This window comes from Corvus cornix, chromosome 2 (genome assembly GCF_000738735.6).
Source record: "Corvus cornix cornix isolate S_Up_H32 chromosome 2, ASM73873v5, whole genome shotgun sequence".
Lineage (NCBI taxonomy): Eukaryota > Metazoa > Chordata > Aves > Passeriformes > Corvidae > Corvus > Corvus cornix.
The window spans coordinates 80,807,365-80,828,357 of NC_046333.1; the positions used below are offsets into that span (position 1 = coordinate 80,807,365).

A 20,993-nucleotide genomic window follows, 5' to 3' on the forward strand; every position below is an offset into this window, starting at 1 on the left:
GCCCACAGCCTGAAAGTTGTTTTATTGTGTTAAAATCCAGCCACCATGAATCCTATCTTAGTAGTATTGCACCACTGTAAACTGTTGCTTTACTAAAAACCCTCCCTCCCCATTCTTTGGCAGTTCCTTCATGTCTTACTGGAAAATTAGAACAGCAAAACAGATAAGCTGTGTTCCTTGGACAGACAAAAGCAGGGTCCTTTGGAGTATAATGGTACCAGATAGGCTGGCAAGCTGGCATGTGTAATTTCCCTCTACTGGTATCAAATCTTCAGCAGCTAAAGGTGTTATCCTCTGCTATACAATTATGTACCACAATGTTTAAATCAAGCCCCAAAGAAAAGGCCATGCCTCTTTCTCTCTTGTGAGCCGCTAACAATGTGAAATACCAAGTACATCACAAGCAAAGCCTTTGAGGCGGGGGTGGTTCTAAGGGTGGATTTTTGTGCCTTATCCACTGTAGTTAAATCCATTCTTCTGCCTTGGGATTGAATATGTATATGCCTCATACTGAAAAGCTCAGCTTCTTCCTAGGGAGACTGAAATTCATCTCATTCAGTTGTAGCCCTGTTCAAGCATCTTTCATTCACTGGGACTTTTCTGATAAGCTGTGCTCAGTTTACAGAAACTTCAAAGCTGAGGCAAAGTTATTAAAAAGAGAGAAAAAAGAACTGCGCCTTTAGTTCAATCTTCAAACAATACAAAAATCGATTAAGAGTCAGAGACCAGCTTCATTGTAACCCTTCCCACATTCTTATGAAAATGAAATGTTGTCTCTTTCCTTCCCCATTTTATTCTAAAATCTACTTAAAACTTAAGAGGTCAGTAACTATTAGTCTGGCAATATTAGTAACAAGCTGCAGTTTAGAGCCCTGTGGCTAGAGATTAGTTGTAGAGTTGCCACCAAACTAAACAAAGAAAGAGAATGAAATTATTTACAAAGCAAACACTAAAAAATCACATCTTGAAGCTGGAATTGTTATTTGCTTCAGTCATTCTTGAGAAGAAAACCACTAAGTATTAGGTGGTTTCTTGAGTTGGACATAGGCCTATCTTGCCTTGGTTTCTATAAATGTGAATGAATAATCACGTGTGGCTTTGTCATTGTGAGGGACAATGTGCAGAAAATGTCTAGACATCACCTGCTAAAAGGAATCCTACAAAGCACATTTGTTATTACAAAATTGATGAAAGTACTTTCAGAAGCAGTGGTACTAATTTGAAAGTTAGGATGGCATGAGCTTTTTAGCCAGTCCTGGGGCACATCTTAGATTACAGTGGGAACCCAGGAGAAAGTGTCCAAGGTGAGCTGTTCACACACTAATCTTCCTGGAAAGAGCAGCGCTTTTGAGTATTGGCCCATCAGTGTGTGCGTAACTCTTGCAGGATGGGTGAGTCAGAGCAGGCACTTGGCCATCTGGCCGTGGCAGCAGCTGACCCAGGAGCCAAGTCACCTGTAGGCTGTGAAAAAAGAGAAAGAGTATTCCCTGGATTATGAAGACGAGTGGAGGAAGATGTCTCAGCTTTCTGCTTTGCCTGATTCTGAAAGGGAGCAGACAACAGCAAGTAAGAAAAGAATAGTGGTCAAATATACTCAAGGAATTATGCAATTAGAAAGTGTAAGGAAAATATTCCAAGACCTGGATCTGGTGATTCAGGTTGTGAATCTGCCATTTTTCATCTAGATTTTATTCTTGGACCTCATTTTTTCCCTTCTTCCAAACACCACAAGTTAAGAAGTTTATTCCTTTTGCAAGATCATATTACCTTGTCTTCCAACGAGTATTGCACTCATTCACGAGCTAAAAGGGTACTTCATCTAAGGAGTATATTTACAGGGCCCTGAACCACAGAGACTTCAAGTACAGGTCTCAAGCCATTATGATCCTGAAGAAGATGCAGAGTATTATCAAGAGCAGCTATCATATTTTGACTGCAGGAGTTCTGAATATAAGCTCTGTGTGCAGATTCCTGCCAGCCATAATTTTGAGCCCACTAAACCAATACATTTGCATTTGCAGCTGAAATTCACCAGTTATTCTAAGGGGGAACCAACTGATATTGAATCAATTGATAGGCCTGTCAGTAAAAAGAGCTATGAGCCAATCCATCAAGTTACAGCTCCACCTCCTGCTCCTTCAAAATACAGCATACACAACCTCAGTCGATTGATAGTCCTGTCCTGTCTCTCCCAGCACATCACAAGCCTCCACTTTCTGAAGTTAGCTCTGTGCCTGACCCTCCTCCACCTCAGAATAAGCCAGCAATTTTCAGATCCTCTAGAGAGGACATGGTGCAGTTCACTTTTTATCCTCAGAAAAGCTTCCCTGACAAAGGCCCTGTTAAAGGAACTAACAGATTCAGAAAACACTCACTCCTTCTTACAACTGCTTTACAATAAAACCTTACCTAGTGCTGCAAGGCCCTTTGAGCTCAAGTTTGGAAGTCCTAAACCCAAACACAATCTCTTGACAAATGAAGCTCAGCATAAACGACAGTTCCCATCAAAATCTCCCAGTTCTTGCCAGCCAGTTTCAAAAGCACACAGCTTATTGCAGCTTCCCAAGTTTGACAAAGGAACGGATACAATACCTTCAATGTACAAGTTCAACAAGCCTAAATATCCAACCAATAATGTTAATGCTGTTCCTAAAGCCATTCCTATGAGCCCTTCAGCACTAAAGGATGAGAAGGAAGGCCACAGACACACTGTTGCAGCCACAGCAAGAGGTGTATTTAACAGCTTTGGTGGTGTATTCAGCTCCATAGGGACTGGAGTTAGTAGTTTTATACCACAGAGTATACTCCAGATGGACTAGAGCAAGAAATCTGTTTCAAAGTCTGCAGAGACAGCAGTATGCTTTCACTTTAGGTCAAAGAGAATAGTAAAATGCATCTTAGCCCCTCAGTAATGGCAGGGCCTCATGGGATTAACATTCCTGAAATCAGTGGAGATGTGCCTGATGTACTGTGACACCAAAACCTATCAGAACAAGTCCCTTCCTGGGGATCCAGACTATCTTGTTGAAGGAAACTGTTTTTCAGTCCTAATTGACCATTTATAAGTATAAATATATATATATCAAGGCCAATAAGAGCAGCTTGCAAGCATAAATTCAGAAACAATAAAATACCATATGAACCATGTCCATTTTGGACACTTGACTTGCAATTTTCTTTGTTCCAGTTCTTTAGGTAGATCAGATGAAGACCTCATCCTAAACATGCGATGGGGCCGTATGTCCAGGGACTCTGCTTTTTCTGCCTTCTCTTGGTGACCTGCAGCCTCCAGTAGCAGCCTCCTCTGCCCTGCATGTTGTTCATGAACACGAGTAAGAATGGTGCCACTGCGGTACAGTACCATAAAGAGCACAGCACTGTACCTTGTTTGCAGGTTGAAGAGGTATAGTTAGAGAAGCTGAATATTTAATTGAAGCTGAGATAGCAGTCAGTTCGGTCTGTCTTCCTAGCTACTCCTGTTGCTTTCATTTGGACTCGTTCTGCTTGGTCCCTGTCTTTCCTGGAGTCCGCCATTCAGACTAGTTGTGGTATTTCTCCATAAGGGTCTGCACAGAGGAATGTATCATCTGTATGTTCTGCCAGGAATAGTGGTTAATATACTCCTGAACGGCTGTCTTTGTCACAGCAACCCATCTTGTAACACATGCCTATCTTGTGATCTTCTCTGTATTTCTGCAGATAATTGTCTCCTGCCTCTGTATAATAGTATCATCCATTTGACTTTAAGGAATTCCATCTTCCAAAATCAAGATAACTGAAACCTAAACCAGTCCTCAAACATTTTTCAGCCTCTGTGCTTGTCTCTGTCACCATCCATACAACTGACTGTGACACAGGATGGATATAGACCCAGGATAGAAGACTGTTGACAGAAAATAATGCATCTATTTTCTACAGAATTCTTTCAACAAATGCTTATATTTCAGTGATGAACCACTAGTATCTGTTCTGAGTAGCACCATCCAAACATTTTTTCATCCTATTTGCACCAGTCACATCTTAATTTCCATTCCTGTTCTGTCAATAAATACATATTTTCTCCTCTGTATTAGTTAGTTTTTCTTCTTGCATACTCTTGCTGCCTTCATATCCCAGAATATATTCATATCAAAAAGAATGCAGTCCATTGTGGTCTTTATGTAGTTAAAATTTGTACTGGGAGAAGAGACTAAACATGTGTGCACACATGAAGAGACAAGTTCATCATATTTAAATGTTTCCTCCATTATGAATAATAATCTTTTTGACAGGAGAGCAGCAAAGAGACTATATGTGTCATCTAGTGTATTATGTCAACTATATGAGATGTAATGCATGTATTTTTTAACAGTTTTTTATTGATGTGCAGTTGTCTCATGATGCTTTTGCATTCCATTGGTTTTGCATTTTTTTTGGGCAGGGAGGTTAGGCTAGACAAGCTCCAGATGTCCTTTCCAACCTCAGTTATTCTGGTTCTACGTGTAATTATGGAATTTACTCGATACTAATAAAAACTTTTTTTTCATGTGTATCTATATGAAGTCAAATACTTCTATGAATTATAAGGACAACATTATCAGACTCAGTGTCTCAAAGGAGAAGTAATTCCAGGACAAAGAGAACTTGAACATAAATGACAGATTTATCTACTTTAATTTGCTTTCAGAAGAGAATTTCGTAGCTCAAAAGCATGCCAGGTTCCAAGATATTCTTCAGGATATTTACTTTTAATGTTTGGAATAAATATGTACTAAGGATATATTTCAGATATTTTCAAAGATAAGAATATGTGTGTCAATAAATCTGGAAGTTAGAGCCAGTCAATAGAATATCTCATAATTGGTAAGAGAGTGCTTTATATTAATGATCTTTAAAGAATCTTTTCAGTATGGTTTGTCTGCTATAAATTTCACACAACATGACTGCAAATGTGTTTTGCATTGCTGTTTATATTAGATAAGGAGCTCATGTTCAAATGAGCACGTGGCTGCACAATATTTCTGTTAACTGTGTCTCACTCAAAAGCTGATATGCCGATACTAATATTCTCCTTCCCTCATGTTTTTTCACAAAAGTTTCATCTATCTGAGTGGATTTTTTTTTTTTAGGAGTTGCACTATGATATTTAGGATCCATTTAGTTTTGTAGTGCCATTTAAATAGAGTATTTAACATCATTGTTAAAGGGAAGACCACTGCCACTTGCTAGTGCATTGCATCATATCCATTACTATCCCACATTTTCTTTACACTGGATTTGATTCATAGGCAGGAATTTTAACTGGATGTTTCTGCTAAATCGAGCTGGGAACCAGCTTGAGCTGCAGGAAAAACAGGGCTAACAGGAGTAAAATCTTTAATTTTCTCGCATAGTGAAAACTAATGTTTGCTTGAGACAGTGATAAGTGAAGCCTTACCTCATTGCTCCTGCTGTACTTTGTGAGAGCAAGATCATGTCAAAAATCTGTGGTTTCTTTTCTGACAATTATAAATATTTCTTGTGGCACTTTATTTTCTATTTTTATTGGCTTATTTGGTCTTGGATTTTGTTACAGGTTCAGAATTTGTGCTGTTGGGGATAAGGATTAGAGTTTGGGATTGGGGTAGGAGGTGGGGGAGAGATAGGGGCTAGGGGTCAGGCTTAGGGTTAGGGGTCAGAGTTAGTGTAAAGGCTTAACAAGCGTGGTCTAACACGCAAAGCCCACTTACAGCCACAAAATCAACCCTGCCTTGCTGGCCCAGCTCTCTCACACCCTTTGTGTGAGCTTCACATGCCAGCCTCCAGGTCCTGCCTATTCTAGTGCTGAGGCTTGAAGACACCCCAGGGGTCCAGCTGAAGCATTCTGTCTGCCTGGACGTCTGCCCATATCCCACCTCCTGGGCACAGGCACCCAAGAGCTAGGGCAGAACAGGGGCTTTGGAGTTAGAGAAGGGCTTTGGGTCAGGGCTTGGAGTTCCATGCAGAGTTTTGGTGAGCAGTAGGTTGGGGGTGGGAATCACTGTGAGGGGTAGGATTAGGGTTAGGGACAGCAGTTTAGGGCTGCCATCAGAACAAGGATGTAGGGTAGGGATAAGATAAAGGGTTTCAGGTTTGGTTTCTGGCCTTTACGATAGAGCTTGCGGTAAGGGTTTAGAGAAAGGTGCTGGGAATAAGGTTTAGGGGTCAGGTTACAAAGGCTTTGTGTTAGTGGCCAGAGTTGGGTAAGGGCTTAAACAGTGTGTTCTCACATTTGCTGTACCCAGTACATTGCCATTGCTTTTATTGTCAAGACAAATCTAAAAAAGTTCTGGAGTCAGCAATGTGCCTCAGCAGCAAAGTGGGCCAACAGCCTCCTGGACTGTCAGGAGCATTAACAGCAGGTCAGTGGAGGTGATCATTCCCCTCTACTCAGCACTGGGCAGGCCACACATGAAGCACCAGGTCCAATTCTGGAGCTCGCCAGTACAGGAGAGACACAGACATACTGGAGGAAGTTCAGTAAAGGCCCCCAAGAATAATTATGGCCCTGGAGCTTCTCACCTGTGAGGAGAGGCTCAGGGAGCAGGGACTATTCAGCCTAGAGAAGAGGAAGCTCAGTCAGATCTTATCCATGTGTTTAAATGCCTGATGGGAGGGTGTAAAGAGGACAGAGCCAGACTCCTCTTGGTGATGCCCAGTGTCAGGACAAGAGTTCATGAGCACAAATTGAAATACAGGAAATTCCATCTGATGAATTCCATTCATCTCATAAGAGAACACTGAGCTGAACCTGCATTGAGCAGAGGGGTTAAACTAGGTTATATCTAGAGAATCCTGGCAACCTCGAGTGTTCTGTGATTTATAAGGAAATTATTTGCTTAAATTTTTATTTAATTTTTGCTAGAAGTATCAAGGTCCACATTCAAGCATGACTACACTAGGGACCTCATTCATTCATGGGTGCATTTCAGTTTTACACACTTAGCCCTTTGTGGAATACAAGCAAAGATGGGCTAATCTTTCTAACACGGGAACTTAGTTTTTCAATTAATGAGCGAGTGACCCTGTAAGTTTATGGCTGTTCTTGCATTTTATTCAAGGTACAGGCTGTAACCTTTTCTTTTGAGAAGTTCTCTGCAACCTTAAGAAAGATATAAATGTTCCTAGTCCAAATTTAGAGATTTTGCAGCATAAACTCTGCATACAAAAAGAATGTGCAAAGGTGATGTTCAGAGTTCACCTGCTGTTTGGTGGATTTAATGTGCAACATGAGAAAAATAAATTGTCTCGTTACTTCTCTCAGGAGAAAAGTAGAAAAGTTGCAGGATCTCTTAGATTGTGTGCTACTTAGGGTGCTCTTAAAGTGATGTGTTTTATACATTATTTGGGTTTCATACCTCAGGATTATTTTAGCAAATCATCAGTGCTAATTTTAATTAGAGGAAAGTGCTTCTATTAGCATAAGAATATGCAAAGTCATATATTTGTGTATAAAGTTTTTCAAGGTGACACTGACAACAAAGGTTTCTCTCACAAAGGGAACATGACATTCTGCAGATTTACAATTTTCAGAGGAGCAGTCTATCAAGAAATATTTCACCTTTAGTAATATTGTCCTCTGAATCTCCTGTGGTTAGGAGGTCAGCATTGTATCTGACCTCTTACCTGTTTTGTTTAGCTGAGAGCATTTATTTTTCAGTCTTGTTTTTCTGTTGTTGTTATGTCAAATTCTTTCCAGCACTCCAAGCCTGATCTCCCATCCATCCCCTGCAATGCAGAGTGTAGTTTATATTCTGCCACGTCTTGGGCAAGTAGCAAGGCTGCTGAGTACATGTAAAATTTTCACTCTGACTCTTCCCTAGTCTTTCAGAGCACTCTGATCATTTAAAAAAAGGCACTGGAGACCAGGAGCCAGCTGCTCTCTGCCAGATTTGTCTTTTCTACAGATCTGGAGGGGGAAAAAGACTTTTGGAATATTTGCCCAATTCTCCCCCTTCTCTTTCGAAGTAACTGAGTCAGGCAATGTTGCAGAGGTCTGAGAAAGGTGAGCTTGAGGGATCTTGGAGGTTATGGCCTTTGCCTTAATCAGGTCTCCTCTGTCCAGCCTATCTCCAAGAAGAAATGAAGTCCAGCATAGCAAGTTTAACATATGGACTCTCTGACTCTTGCCAATTGCATCCCCATGGAGGTAAGAGAAGGAAACTGAGTGAGTGCACAGCCCTGAGAATCCTCCTGCCATGTTGTAGTTGTAACATTACTGAGCTGTAAGTGAGCAGCTGTGACTCAGGTTAAAAAAGCAACAGTTTAATGACACTGAGCAACCTCAAATGAATGTCTGGAGGCAAGGTTTCTTTGAGGGCCACTAGAGAGAGGATTTGATCAGCTACTAGCCTGAAGGTGACACCTGGAGCTGTTACTTTGAAAGGATCAACAGTAGCACAACCCAAAACCAAGTCACGTTATGAACCCTTTGACTCCCACCTCCTGAGGAAGCACAAACAGAACTGTGCTCTAGTAGATCTGTACTCCGATGGAGCAGGGACTAGGATTCATTTGACACAATGTCTTTAAACACAACTGATGAGTTGTATGCCTTAGTAGAGCTGAGAAACTTTTTTATGGGAAATTAAGAGCTACTTGTGTTGTAGTCAAAACAAAAAAATAATACAATACTCATTTCTTAAAGAAGGTTATTGGATGCATTTCTGCCCTTCTTATGAGAATACAAAACTTTCTTTCACTCTGCATCATATCCTTGCTTGCATACTTACTGTGTTCAGGTCTTACATTGTAGTAGCTTCAGGTGAATTAAAATACAGAACTACAATATAATTTGCTTTTTCTCCAATGGCTGTGTTGCTAAGAAGAGAAAACACTCTGTAGGGAACAGAAATTTATCTGAGTCAGAACATTGGTATTATCTGCAAAATAAATTGACCTCTAAAAACACCTGTAAAACCAATCAAATGTCCACTTTCTGCATGACTAATGTGAGGGAGCCTGTTTCTGTACCTGTATCTTCATTACCACAGCAGACCTTTGTATAGTCTGGTGTAGTTATACTGATACATTAGTAGGTCAACATATGAACACTGTTTTCATGAGGTATTTGCTAACAATTGCAGATTGCAGGGAAAAAATCAAATACTGTATTATATTCTCACTCATTCATGGATTCATTGTCTTGAAAGTTTTAAAAAATAGTTTTTAAACACCTACCACTTTTTCTGTTGCTATTCTTTTACTTGTTCTTTTCCCTTCTGTCCTTCTCCCAGCCACTGAAATCTGTAAAGTTGGTGTATGATCTCACTGAGCCTTAGAAACTAACCAGGATTTTATGACTGAAATATAAATAATTTTATTTTATGGTGCACAATAAAGCAATGTGAAATGCTGATACATGTCCTCAGTACTGTTTTGCCATCATACACAGATTAATTATCTTAACTACTCCATGTAGAGTTTTATTGGTGATGACTTAAGAAGTGTTTGAACACTGAAGTAATTACAGAATAGATGAACATTGCAGTATGGCTCGAAGTGGTTTTGATGTCTGTTGGAAGAGTTGTTTTCAAAAGACACTACCACTTTACCAAGGTTTGTATTTATTGAGCTAACACACTTACGTCTATGCTTTTTATTTAACCTTTAATAACAGAGTAGATCATGAGGATCCATTTGGATTTTATTTCTCTAAATATTTTAACATACGCCTCTATTAAACATAAGAATCTTCATGTTTTCACCATGGTGTTGTCCTAACTGTATATGAAAGCATGCCAAAACAATCAGTCTTTCAGACCATACCATGGGGACAAATTTCTTCATGAGTTTCAGGCAATATTATAGCACAAGTAAAGAAGCAGGAAAAGAGTAGCCAATAAATCGCAATTCCTTCATGGGCACTTAGAGCAGGATAACGTCTCGTTGCAATTTCCCGTGACTACTTCTTTCAGACTCTTGTTCTGTTTTGGACACAAAGTAAAAACCAAAGTGGAAAAGAAAAGCTACTTTTTTATTAATCCAATTTCATACTGTTTAACATTGGTAGACAGGGTCATTAATTTCAGTGGATGTTGGATCAGGTCATAGATCTGGAAGCCTAAACTTACTTTTCTAAAAGTAGATTACATTTTTATTTCTTCATTATGCCCTAATTTAAAGTCCCTTGAATCAGACTATTAACAAAATATTATCCTATCTCACAAAATAATGCAGATAAAACTAAAATTCCACTCAACACTCATATAGCACTTTTCCTCTTCAAAGCACTTTAGCAGCACTGATTAATCATAGCATTAATTAAACGACTATATTTTTTTAAAAATTCAGCCTTCCAAATGCTCTGTTCTCTGCAGGGAGCAGAGGAGAGCATAGCAAGGGACTAAAACCAGCTCCAGTAATCAGAAATCTTAGCCTGCAGCAATTAAACTGAGGAATCACTTCCCTTGCAGAATCTTTCTTACCTTGGGCTAGTGGAAAGATGAAAGGAAAGATGACAGTGCAGTCTAAACAAGAAATAAATCTGTTGGTGTGTAAAGGAGCTGGTTAATTTGATATATTTGCACTACCTGAATCAATAGGTGGGCTAACAACTCCTTTCCATGAGTTTTCTAGTTTGTATACCTGGCAGAAAATGCAATCAAAATTAATTTGAAAGGAAATTATTTTATTTATTCCACACATGGACTCCATCCATTCTGGATATAAAACCCAAACATGCAAGAATAAATTCCTTGGATCCAACAACAGCTAAGCCTGAGGTTGTCATTTTTGTTCTCAGACAAGCCTCCAGAGCTAGGACTGCAAGGGAGACAGCCAAAGCCACCACCCAAATCCTTTTTTCTGGCCAAGAGAGCAGAAACAGCAGAAGAGTAGTAATACCTCTGATAGTTTGCCTTAAAAAAAGCTGCTTTCTTCACTGCTGAGGATGACAAATAGAATCTTATTAGTGGAGATTTTTCTCCTTCTGTGGACCCAGTAGTTGTTTGGCATACCAGGTCAGCAGATAATTAGGCAGGTCAAGCTGAGCTTGAACTGACTCATTTTTATAGTCCCAGCATGGGTGAGGCAGTCAACAAATTAGCACTTGCACCTCTTCCCAAATTCATCTTCATAAAGCAGGTTGCGAGGCAGAGAGCACACTCTTGAATTGGGCTGCCCGTGTTTGATGGTTGCTTCGCTTCTCCAGCATGATGGCTGGACTGATACATGATGGACATTCAAAACAGAAGCCATCCACTATGCTGGGTGAGAGGTGCTGTTAAGAAATGGAAAATCCATTTGGCCGTGGTACACATCAATCCATTTCTGTATTAGTTTTGTGACTGTTTTGCTGCAAACATATTCTCCTCTGAAGGAGAGCTAGTTTCTCCGGAAATCCACATGGCAGGCAGCATGCATCCCATGAAATTTGCCAAGAGGACAGCAGCAAAGATGGAAGAGGCAGAGATGTTCAGCAGGGTCTCAATGCAGTGCAGTACTCTACCTTTGGCATTACATCCAACAGAGCCAGCTCAAGTGCTTCTGCATGCAAAGTGCAGACATGGATCAAGCCTTTAAAGCACATGTAAGAACGTGAATTAGCAGGTTATGTTCAGCCAAAGAGCCCTGGAAGTTCTTCAGTGTGTAGTTTTTACAATAACTGCTGGTATAAAGTCTGAATATCTGTAGTCTCACTGTGTGAGAGACAAGCAGAATATGAAGGAGTTCCGTTGAGAGAGGAGTGAAATCAGTATTAGAAGTAACAGCAGATTAAATAGCTGCCTATGGAATTGAGATATGCAGGAGAGGCAACAAGAGCAGTACAAGAGCAATAACTTTTAAACACACTGGTATTTTTAAGTCTAAAATCTATGCTTGCAAGCTAGCTAAAATGTCCTTTAGTTCAGAACATTAAAAAGCTGAGTCCGTGGGAGGTGGGGGTGGGACTGGGAATGCAGGGTATGACAAAAGCAGGATCTAGCTGACCATCGAAGTGTAGGTATTTAAACCAAAACACGGAGAGATTGGAAAAACTTGGCAAACATGGCAGATGCAGAGATTTACAAGATGTAGCAAAGGACGATGAAAACTTCACAATTAAGACCCAAAGGTTTGAGGGGATGCAGCTCAAGGAAGAAAATTAGTCATGTAGTAGAGGGAAGAGGAGGTAGCCCTGAGAAGATGAGTTAAAAACAAGAAAAATAATCAGCCAGAGGGAGGCAGGAAACATATAAAATTTAAAAGTTATGTTTCTGGAAGCAGAGAAGCTGAAGGAGGAGGGTAACTGGGTTAAAATGCTGTTACAGGAAAAAAAATCTATGAAGGATCTGAGAAGGCATATTGCTGAAAAGCACTGATTGCATTGCACCCAGTTGTGATTTCCCATGGCATGTTCAGGTTCAAAATACCAAAAGCTTCTCTTTTGTCTTTGTCCAATGCTAATAGTTTCTATACATGCTGCTCTTTCATCCGTGTTATGGCCGTGTCCTTTCTCATTCCTTGTTCTCCTCATGCCTTTCTTTTGCAAAATACAGAACCAACATCTTTAATCTTTTTCAAAAGATAAAAGCTTCTATATTGGTTACCTTTTTAGATATTTGATTCTTTTACAAGCAAATCTCAGCTGACATTGCCACACAGTTATTGGTGTTTTACATGCTTTCATCACTCTCTGATAGTTTGAGGGTTTCTTCCCTAAAACTGTAAAAGATGACTGTTCCTGCTCCCTGTAGGGCTTTATATGCCACGCTGCTGATGGCTGAATTTATTCTTGATAAAAAAGATTTTTAAAAAAGAAAACCATTGACTGGCACATCACATACAATGCATCAGGGAAGATACTGTTCCTCTTTGTCATGGTCCATACCAAATACCAATCTTGTATCTTGAAATCTTGCTGCCTGTCATCAGAGATGGTGAAAAACTGAAAGCGTGTATCATTTATCTGAAGTGAAGAGGGAATCTGAGACCTCCACCTGATTCTTTGTTCAGTCTCAGCAGCCATGAGCAAAGTGCACCTGGATCCTTGGGGGCACAGGAGGGCATGTGTGTGTAATGGTTTTAATTCTTTATTCTCAAAAAATAATTTATCTCCACAGAGTCTTAAAATTTCAATTCAAAAAAACCTGCAAGGAAATGATATCTGATATTGTTCTCTAGCTCAAAGTACTCATTATCGCAACTTAATTGGCAAGCTATGCTTAATGTGAAGCAGCTAAAACAGTGGCTTCCAGCCCATGAGGTTTGAGCTCCTTACTAAAACCAGTTTAAGTAACTCATCACTCTTTTCCTTATAAATGATTGGGCTGAGGTGATAGTTTTTTTGGACAGGGATAATTGCAGTACTATAGTGAATTACCATTATGTAGTGAAATATGTATTTATTTTGAAGTGCCAGAGATTATGTTTGTGCATGTCACTAACATAAGAAGTAAAAGGACCTGAGTACCTAACAAACATTTTTGGTCAAACATTGAGAATGATATCCAGGCGCCTAGAGATAAGTATTAAACATTAAGGGCCAAGGGGTATCCAGTTTTGTTTTCTGCTTTTCCAGAAGCCTGTATGTCTTCCATAGGTCTGATAACTCTGTGCAGGTATCTCAAGTATACAAGAGAATTTGAAACCACATTACCCCCATCTGTTTGGACACAGAAATCTCCCCCTATTTACCTGAAAATGGTTTGATCTTCTTTTTTACACCTACATCCCAAAGTGATCCAGAATCCTCTGTTCTCTGACACTTGCTAGAAGTGGTGGGGCTCTTGCTATTTGTGGCATGCTTTTCAGTCCTACTGCTGCAGGGTTTTTTCCACTTTCTTCCTGCAGTAACAGTTCATGCACAGCGTTCTTAGGAATAAGAAACAGATGTGTTGTGATGAGCAGCATCACAGACCGTGAGCCAGCACAGGCCAGGCCATGGGGGTCTGACAGTAGGCACTACTTCGGAGTGTCATAAACCTGCTCTGTCCGCTGCTGAAGTCATGTCAAACAAGGGGCCCCATCGAGACAGAAGAGAGCATTGCTGTGTGCAAACTGTGGGGCTTGCAGCCCTTCATGTGCAGTGTACCCTGCAGTGGGCACTGCTACAGACTGTATCTTACGGAGTGGGGTGGAGAGCAAAGTCCCTGGCTTGGTGGTTGCAGTGGAAAGCCTGTCTGGAGGCAGTCATGAAATTCAGTGGTGAGCAAGAGGGCATGAAACTTTGTGCTGGCTGATGACCCTTATTTCAGGTTGTGCTTCTCTGTCTTCTTTTATAAACCTTATTTTAAAAGGGGTCCTCTTTTATAAACCAACGTTGCCTGATATGGTGGATTTTCTCTTAACTCACCTTTCCTGCTGCTCCCCAAAGTCTGAGGAGTGATCATCTACTCAGTGGGTCAAGTGTCTCTCAACCTCAGTACTGCAGCCTTTTTTTGCTTTCAAAGACACAGGTTTGCCTCCTTCCATCTGCTGCCTTTACTCCTGTCCCAGCAGCTCTAGCATTATCCTGCTTCATCTTATTGGGCTTGCTCCTTCCTCTGCCCCACAAAAAAACCACACATGTTTGGCTCTAAGACCCAGTATGACAGCATTTCTTACCTCCTAGCCTATTTTGCCTTTAAAATCCATGGTATTTTTCCCCCTTGAGTGTTTCACTGGTGAAAGAAAATCTCCCTATGAAAACTAACACACCTTTACCCTCTGAAATGACATGCGGTTGACTGCTGCTCTGATGCCTACAATAGAACTTGTATTGTCTAGGCATTCCAAGTCCAGAGTCTGCTACATATTGCAATCAGTATAATCATTCTTTTTTTGTGGGCCCCTTCTTGCACATCAGGATGTACCAGAAAATTTCCAGTGTTCAGAGAAGGCACAGGGCTTCTCTGGAACAGCAACAGCTGAACCTGAGGGGCACATCCAGGTGCTACACTAGTGGTAATCTATTACAGCATAAAACAGTGGTATCTGACAGTGAAAGCATGGTGCAGGAATGGACTACTCTAGTAGTGGTGTTTCTGCCACTGCTGTCATGTGATGAACACACTCTTAATTTATTAGACTACCAGTTGAATACAGTGACTCATGACCAAAATCCATTACTTAATTCCAGATGAATTAAGTAGAGAGTTTTGGCACATTTATTAAGTAATGATTGAAAGTAATAATAAAAGCTCTCCCAGTCATATTCTTTCCACGAGTCTGTGAAATACTGAATTTGAGTGGTATTAAAAACACAGGGGTGGTGAAAGTGCCCAAAAGCACATATGTCTAAGTGGAGCACTTGTGTTAGCACAAAGAGAAGAAAATTCACATATATTCTGACATACAGGCACCAGTAGTTCTGGAATAGGATATCTGTGTCTTTACAATAAATTATGGTGGCATTTTGCCATTTTTATATGAACTAGCTACATGATGTGAATTAATGGGTATCTTTGGAGGGGGGGAAATAGTGAACAATTACTTTTCCAGAAAAAGATCTATCTCTAGAACAGGGTTCTTAGTTTGAATTAATATCTGTTTGGGGTTTCTTGTGTCTTTAGTAGGTAAATTTTCCTAATCTTGTACTCTCAAACTAGGAACCATGTCACAGCTACTTAATAAATTTGCCAGTGTGTTAAAAGCATTGTTCAGAGATGAGTGAAAATGGAAGTGGATTCAATGATGTTACAACAGCAGTGAATTTGTCTCAAGGCAATAGTTGGGAAATATTTCCAGAAGTAGAACCTTATCTGTGATGATTTTGCTCTGGTTTAATCTACCAAAAGAATAGTTTGCTCTGCTGTTTGGCTCTGAAGGCAGAATCTCTCTTAGGACAGTTACTTGATCCTGTGAAGGAAAAGTTTCCTGAATTAAGTAACGGAGGCAGGTATTAAGGTGCTGAAACTTTTGTCACTCAAAGGAAAAGACATTGGATCTTCATTGTTGAAATAATAAGTAAATGCTATCATCTTACAGTCAAAGACTTAGTACATGGTGTTAGATGAATCACCTTCTTAATATGAAAATTATGGAAGTCTTATCTTAGAAAAATAACTTTTAAATGTATAGTATCAGAAAAATGCTCTCCCAAGCACCCACAAGACAACCCCTTTCCTGTTACATCTATTTAATGTCTTTCTTCCTTCCTTTAAGAGTGAAATTGAACAAATAAATACGATTTCTTTTTTCCTTGTCAAGCTGTTGGCTATGTTTAATCATATTATGTAAATCCTCTTTAAAAGCGTCAAGTCAGTTTTGGGTCTTACAATGTGTAATGTTGTTCAAATACAAAAAATAAAAATAAAAAATCAATTTGTTTGTAGATTAAAGTAGTTCTGTATGGACCCTAATGAAAATTAACAAGGCTATTTATTTTTAATATAATCCTCACACACATCCGCCTCGCTTCCCAGCACCCTCATCAGTTCTCACTTCTTCTGTTCAGGGAGGCTTCTTGTGTTGCAAGAGACCTGAATTGCCCAGCGCTCCTACTAGTGATGCTAGGTAACAGTAGTGCTAGATAACACTTTGCTGACATTCCAGCACTGGTTTCCATTACACATTTCCATCTGCTTTCAGAAGAGGCTCTCAACATGGGAAAACATAATTCTAAGTGCAAATGCTGTGCAGAATGTAACACACACCAGTGCAGAAGTCAAGGATCACAGGTGGTGTCAGTTGTGTTGGGCTGATGCAGCAGTACCTGTGGTAGGACTTCCCATTCACACCGCTGTGGAGCAAGGAAACATGCTTGAAAACATGACTCTTCTCTTCTTCGTGTCTGTAGAAAGCAGTAGGAACATAACTGAGTTAAGAGAAGTTAACCACTAACTGATGGGGTTTCTCTCTGTGAATGTAGTACAGTGGTTTATATAGTTTTAGAAAAACTTTTTGCAGTATAAAGAATAGTCCTTGGCTTTCACCTTCCATGGTTTAACTCGATATTAAAGCAAATTTCCTGCTTTTGCAAAATACTTTCACATAGTTAACACGGTGTTCAAAGTACTCAAACCGCAGAAAATGTGCTAAGAGCTACACTTGTTCATAGGTTTTAAGACCATGTAAACAGTGGCTTAGATCAACTCTGTAGCCCAGCCACTCCCCTCTTCTTCCAGCTGGTGTGCCACCTGTGTTTGGTGAACCCCTGGAAGGACATTTTCCCTGTTGGAATTGTGGTCAGCTGTTTTACCTACATGGGTGAGCAGCTTTGTTGGAAGTGGCAGTTCTGTCTTTCACTGCCTCCTGGGGACAGGGCAGGGAGAGGGAAGCCTGTCTCCCCAACAGGCAGCTGCTGGCAGTGGGGCCTGGCACTGACTCCTGGTTCTGGTAGGGGAGTTTCCAAGCTGGACACCAGCTTACACAGCTGCCACAGATGAAATACAGTGACTAGATTTTAGACCTCGGAAGTGTGAGTCTTCTGGCACGTGCTATCCAAAGGCTAAGTTTGATGCAATTCTTGGCAGGGAAAAGAAGTGGGGGAAAGAAGGGGAAGGCAATAAAAAAACCCTACCAAACCCACTCACAATGTATTTTACTTTAAATATGCATCTGAGTAAGAATTGAATAGTAATATTGGGCTGGAATTACTACAGCTGCTCAGAGTAAGGAATGCTGTACTGTCCCGCTGTTACACATTATCTATAAAAAGCTGTTTCATTGTTTTGACGTATCTAATACTGATTTGATCTTCTCATGCCTAATTGAAGGGTGTGTACAGCAGAAACTTTAGAACTGCTGAGCACTGGCATGTCCAGAATGCTTATACCATGCTTGATTGTTGTTTGGTTTAGTTTTCCTGCTGAGCTTTCCCTGACAGCTCCAAAGCCTTTATTTATTTTAAGAAGCATTTTGTGTGTCTAGGCATGTGTACTGGTGTGAATACTATTGCCTGGAATGCTAGACCAGTTCCAGGGAAGAAATCTGCTTGGGGCAGCCATCCATTCCTTACACCCAGTGCTCTGGGATGCAGTCTTTGGCTGCTAATGAAATGATCATTGTGAACTGATTCCACCAGAGGACTGAGGTGCTGAGATGCTCTGTTGCAATTTAAGTGAGGTACTAAAGGAAAAAGGAATATTGGTCTGTCCTGGATGTGTGCACAGAGTAAAGCAGAAAGTCTCACTGATCTCATTTATCTACTTGTACTTATTCCCGACCAGTGGCAGACACTGTGCTAGAAGAGTAAAAGCTACACCAAATCATAGTTTATTTTCTTTTTTGAAACACAAGCTTAATTTGATATGTGTTGCAAACTGAAGTAATCACTGTAAGTGATACACAACTCTTAATGTGTTCGTGTTACACAGAACAAACAGATGCAGGTGAAAATAGCATTTCAAACTTTTCTGTCACAGTGTTTCATAAATGTATTGGGGAAAAGAAGATTTTCAGTTTGCTCAAGCAAATCATTTCTGAAAGAGAAAGAGGTGCTAACAACTATAATCTGTTATTAATAATATTGCCTAAAATTGTAACAGGGCAAGTAAATTAAATATTAAGTTCAAAGAAATAAAAATGTTTGAGGACAGGATTTCTATTTGTATTGCAAATGGTATTGAGATTCAAATCCTACTGTACATATTTGGTGGGCAGTCTAATGCTTTTTATAATCAGGAATGTTTTTACATGATACAGAGTGAGTATTTTCTAACACCTCACATTACCGCAAAATCTATTTGATAATCTTTAACAGTTCAGTGCAGAGATTTTTGTTTTTACCTGTATTATGAATATTCTGTTCAAATGACTGACTACCACATCAGTTCTACCACATTAGGCAAAATTCTGAGAAACAAAAATGGTTCAATGTCTGAGAGTTAGAAGATTTGATTTTCCTCTTCCCTCTACTTTGAAATATATACAAACAGCTGAGTTTATGAATTCAGAAATAAGATTTTTAATAAGTATGCATAAACAGTAATTGATCAGAACATTTTTGAGTTATCCAAAAAATCTGATTAAATTATCATATCATATACAATAATCATACCTGATAATTCACAAAATGTGATGTAGATTAGATTACTAATTATGTTTATATTTCCCAATTTTCCTGTCCTTTTCATCCTGCATGATACACTCATGGTGATTGCTGTATGCAAATTCCTAGCACAGCTGCACTGAAGGTGATTCAGAGTTGTTTCACTGACCTCAGTAGTAACTTCATCAGGTCTTCACCATCTCTGATCTTGTCTTCATCACATTGAAGGATTGAGCAGCCATTTTACCATAACAGCAATCCTCTAGAACTGATGTGAGGTTTCTCGTGTATCTGTGCTGGTGCTAATCCTGCCCTATATTAATATATATTTACATTTGCATTTATATTTACACTACATATATGTATAAATTCTCATAAGCTGCTTTTTTATTATTTTCACAAGCAGTACATGACTTTCAGGTGCAATTTGGAAAAAGAAATCTGTTTATTTAAGCATGAAAAAAATAATAATTTTAGAATCATTTAGGTTGTAAAAGATCATCAACTCCAAATGTAATTGACAGAATTTCTTTTTCTTTAAATGTTCAATGTGACCATTTTAAAAATTCCTTTCATTTTAGGAGATTTTAAGTTCTGGAGGTTAGTGTTTTATTCAGTAAATCCTTGCTAAATGCCAGACTGGAATAGATGTCAGAAAGGCTCCTTTTCTGGTCAGTACCATGCATATAGCTAACAATGTGTGGAAAAGATGGTGTCTACTTGAACAGCACAGTCTAAGAAACACTAACAAACCCAGTTAAATTGCTGCATGTAGAAAGAATTAACCTTGTACAGCAAAGAAGCCTTGCCTTCAGAGAAGACTTTTTCACAAGTAACATCATTGGGTTTGCATTCACTGCTGTGGTTTTAACAATTGATGCACATTTAATTTATGGTAACAAGTTGCGAGTTGTTTGGTGGGAGATGAGGACTTGCCAAGTTCTGTGAATTGTGGTATCCGGGTAATCTTCATGCATATACTTGGCCTTTACTAGCATAGTGCCATTCTCTTAAGGATGTGAAGTAGCCATATCAGAAGTCTCTGACTGATGCAGTGTGGATGTATTAACAGAGTCCATAATGTGTGTAATGCTTGAACGTGCAATCATATAAAAATGGCTTGCTCCAAAATAGTATCAGTATCCAATTAGATTACGTGCAGTGATGCAAATGGTGCTATTAGTCTTGCGTGTTTTCCCTGTACTTCTCCGTCACCCTTTATTGCTGTATCTTCTGAATTCTCCCTTCATTTTCTTTCAACAAAGGCAAGTATGCCATGAGGGATCTGGTCCACCGACTGCCAGGCGCTAACAACAGCAACAGCTCAGCGAGCAAGGCCATGTCTGATGACACCGTTACTGCCATTTGCTGCACTCTGCATGAAGTCATCACTAAAAACATGGAGAATGCCAAGGCCTTACGAGACGCAGGCGGCATTGAGAAACTGGTTGGCATATCTAAGAGTAAAGGAGACAAGTATGTTTTGCAAATCACCTTGCACCTTTTTAACCTCTCCAGTAGTTATTACTAGTCCTGAATGTGTTTGCCTTCTCTGTGCAATCGTGAGTTGAATCCTTTAGTTTCATCAGAAATCATATGCCCAGTGTGAAGGGTGACAAGTGACAAGAGAATGCCAATACCAAAAGTCTCCCTCTGCTTTGGTTTATTTTTGATGTGCCATCAGCAGTGTGGGGAGTGCACTCCGTGTGCACTTTTAGGAAGAGTAATTATCTACAGTAACCCCTAATTCTAAGCAATTGCAGAAGATCCTCATAAACATTAGGGATCAGAGTAGTTGGATTGCACCCTGCACAAGGGGTGACATGCAGGTAGAGGGATCCTTTAGAAGGAAGGACCTCACCACAGTTCTGTTTCTGCTCCTCTTGCTCTAGGAGTGAAGAATGTAAAGTCACTGTCCCTTTTCACAGCACCTTTTTCCCTGCCACCAGCTTGGTATTAGATCCATGGATTTTCTGACCGCTTGCTTCTGAGAGAGCATTAGGCTGCTTTGTGAGGCAGAAAATGTCTTGCACACAACTGTGACATTTTCAGAACAGCTATGGTTTCATCTTGTCTGTTTGGCTATGTACACACTCTTCATGAA

The 20,993-nt window shown here is 39.8% G+C and overlaps 1 protein-coding gene across 11 annotated transcripts in view; it reads left to right on the forward strand.

Annotated features, from left to right (window-relative positions):
* The window catches only part of CTNND2 (catenin delta 2), a 655,093-nt gene that overhangs the window by 599,147 nt on the left and 34,953 nt on the right, over window positions 1–20,993 (forward strand). For all 11 annotated transcript variants that reach the window (XR_005604669.1, XM_039571875.1, XM_039571842.1 and 8 more), the window contains one exon: window positions 20,155–20,365. Coding sequence is in view for 10 of the 11 variants with exons in the window: in XM_039571875.1 (XP_039427809.1) it covers window positions 20,155–20,365 (211 nt within the window). In the remaining variant the exon portion in view is untranslated. The remainder of the gene's footprint in view (window positions 1–20,154; window positions 20,366–20,993) is intronic.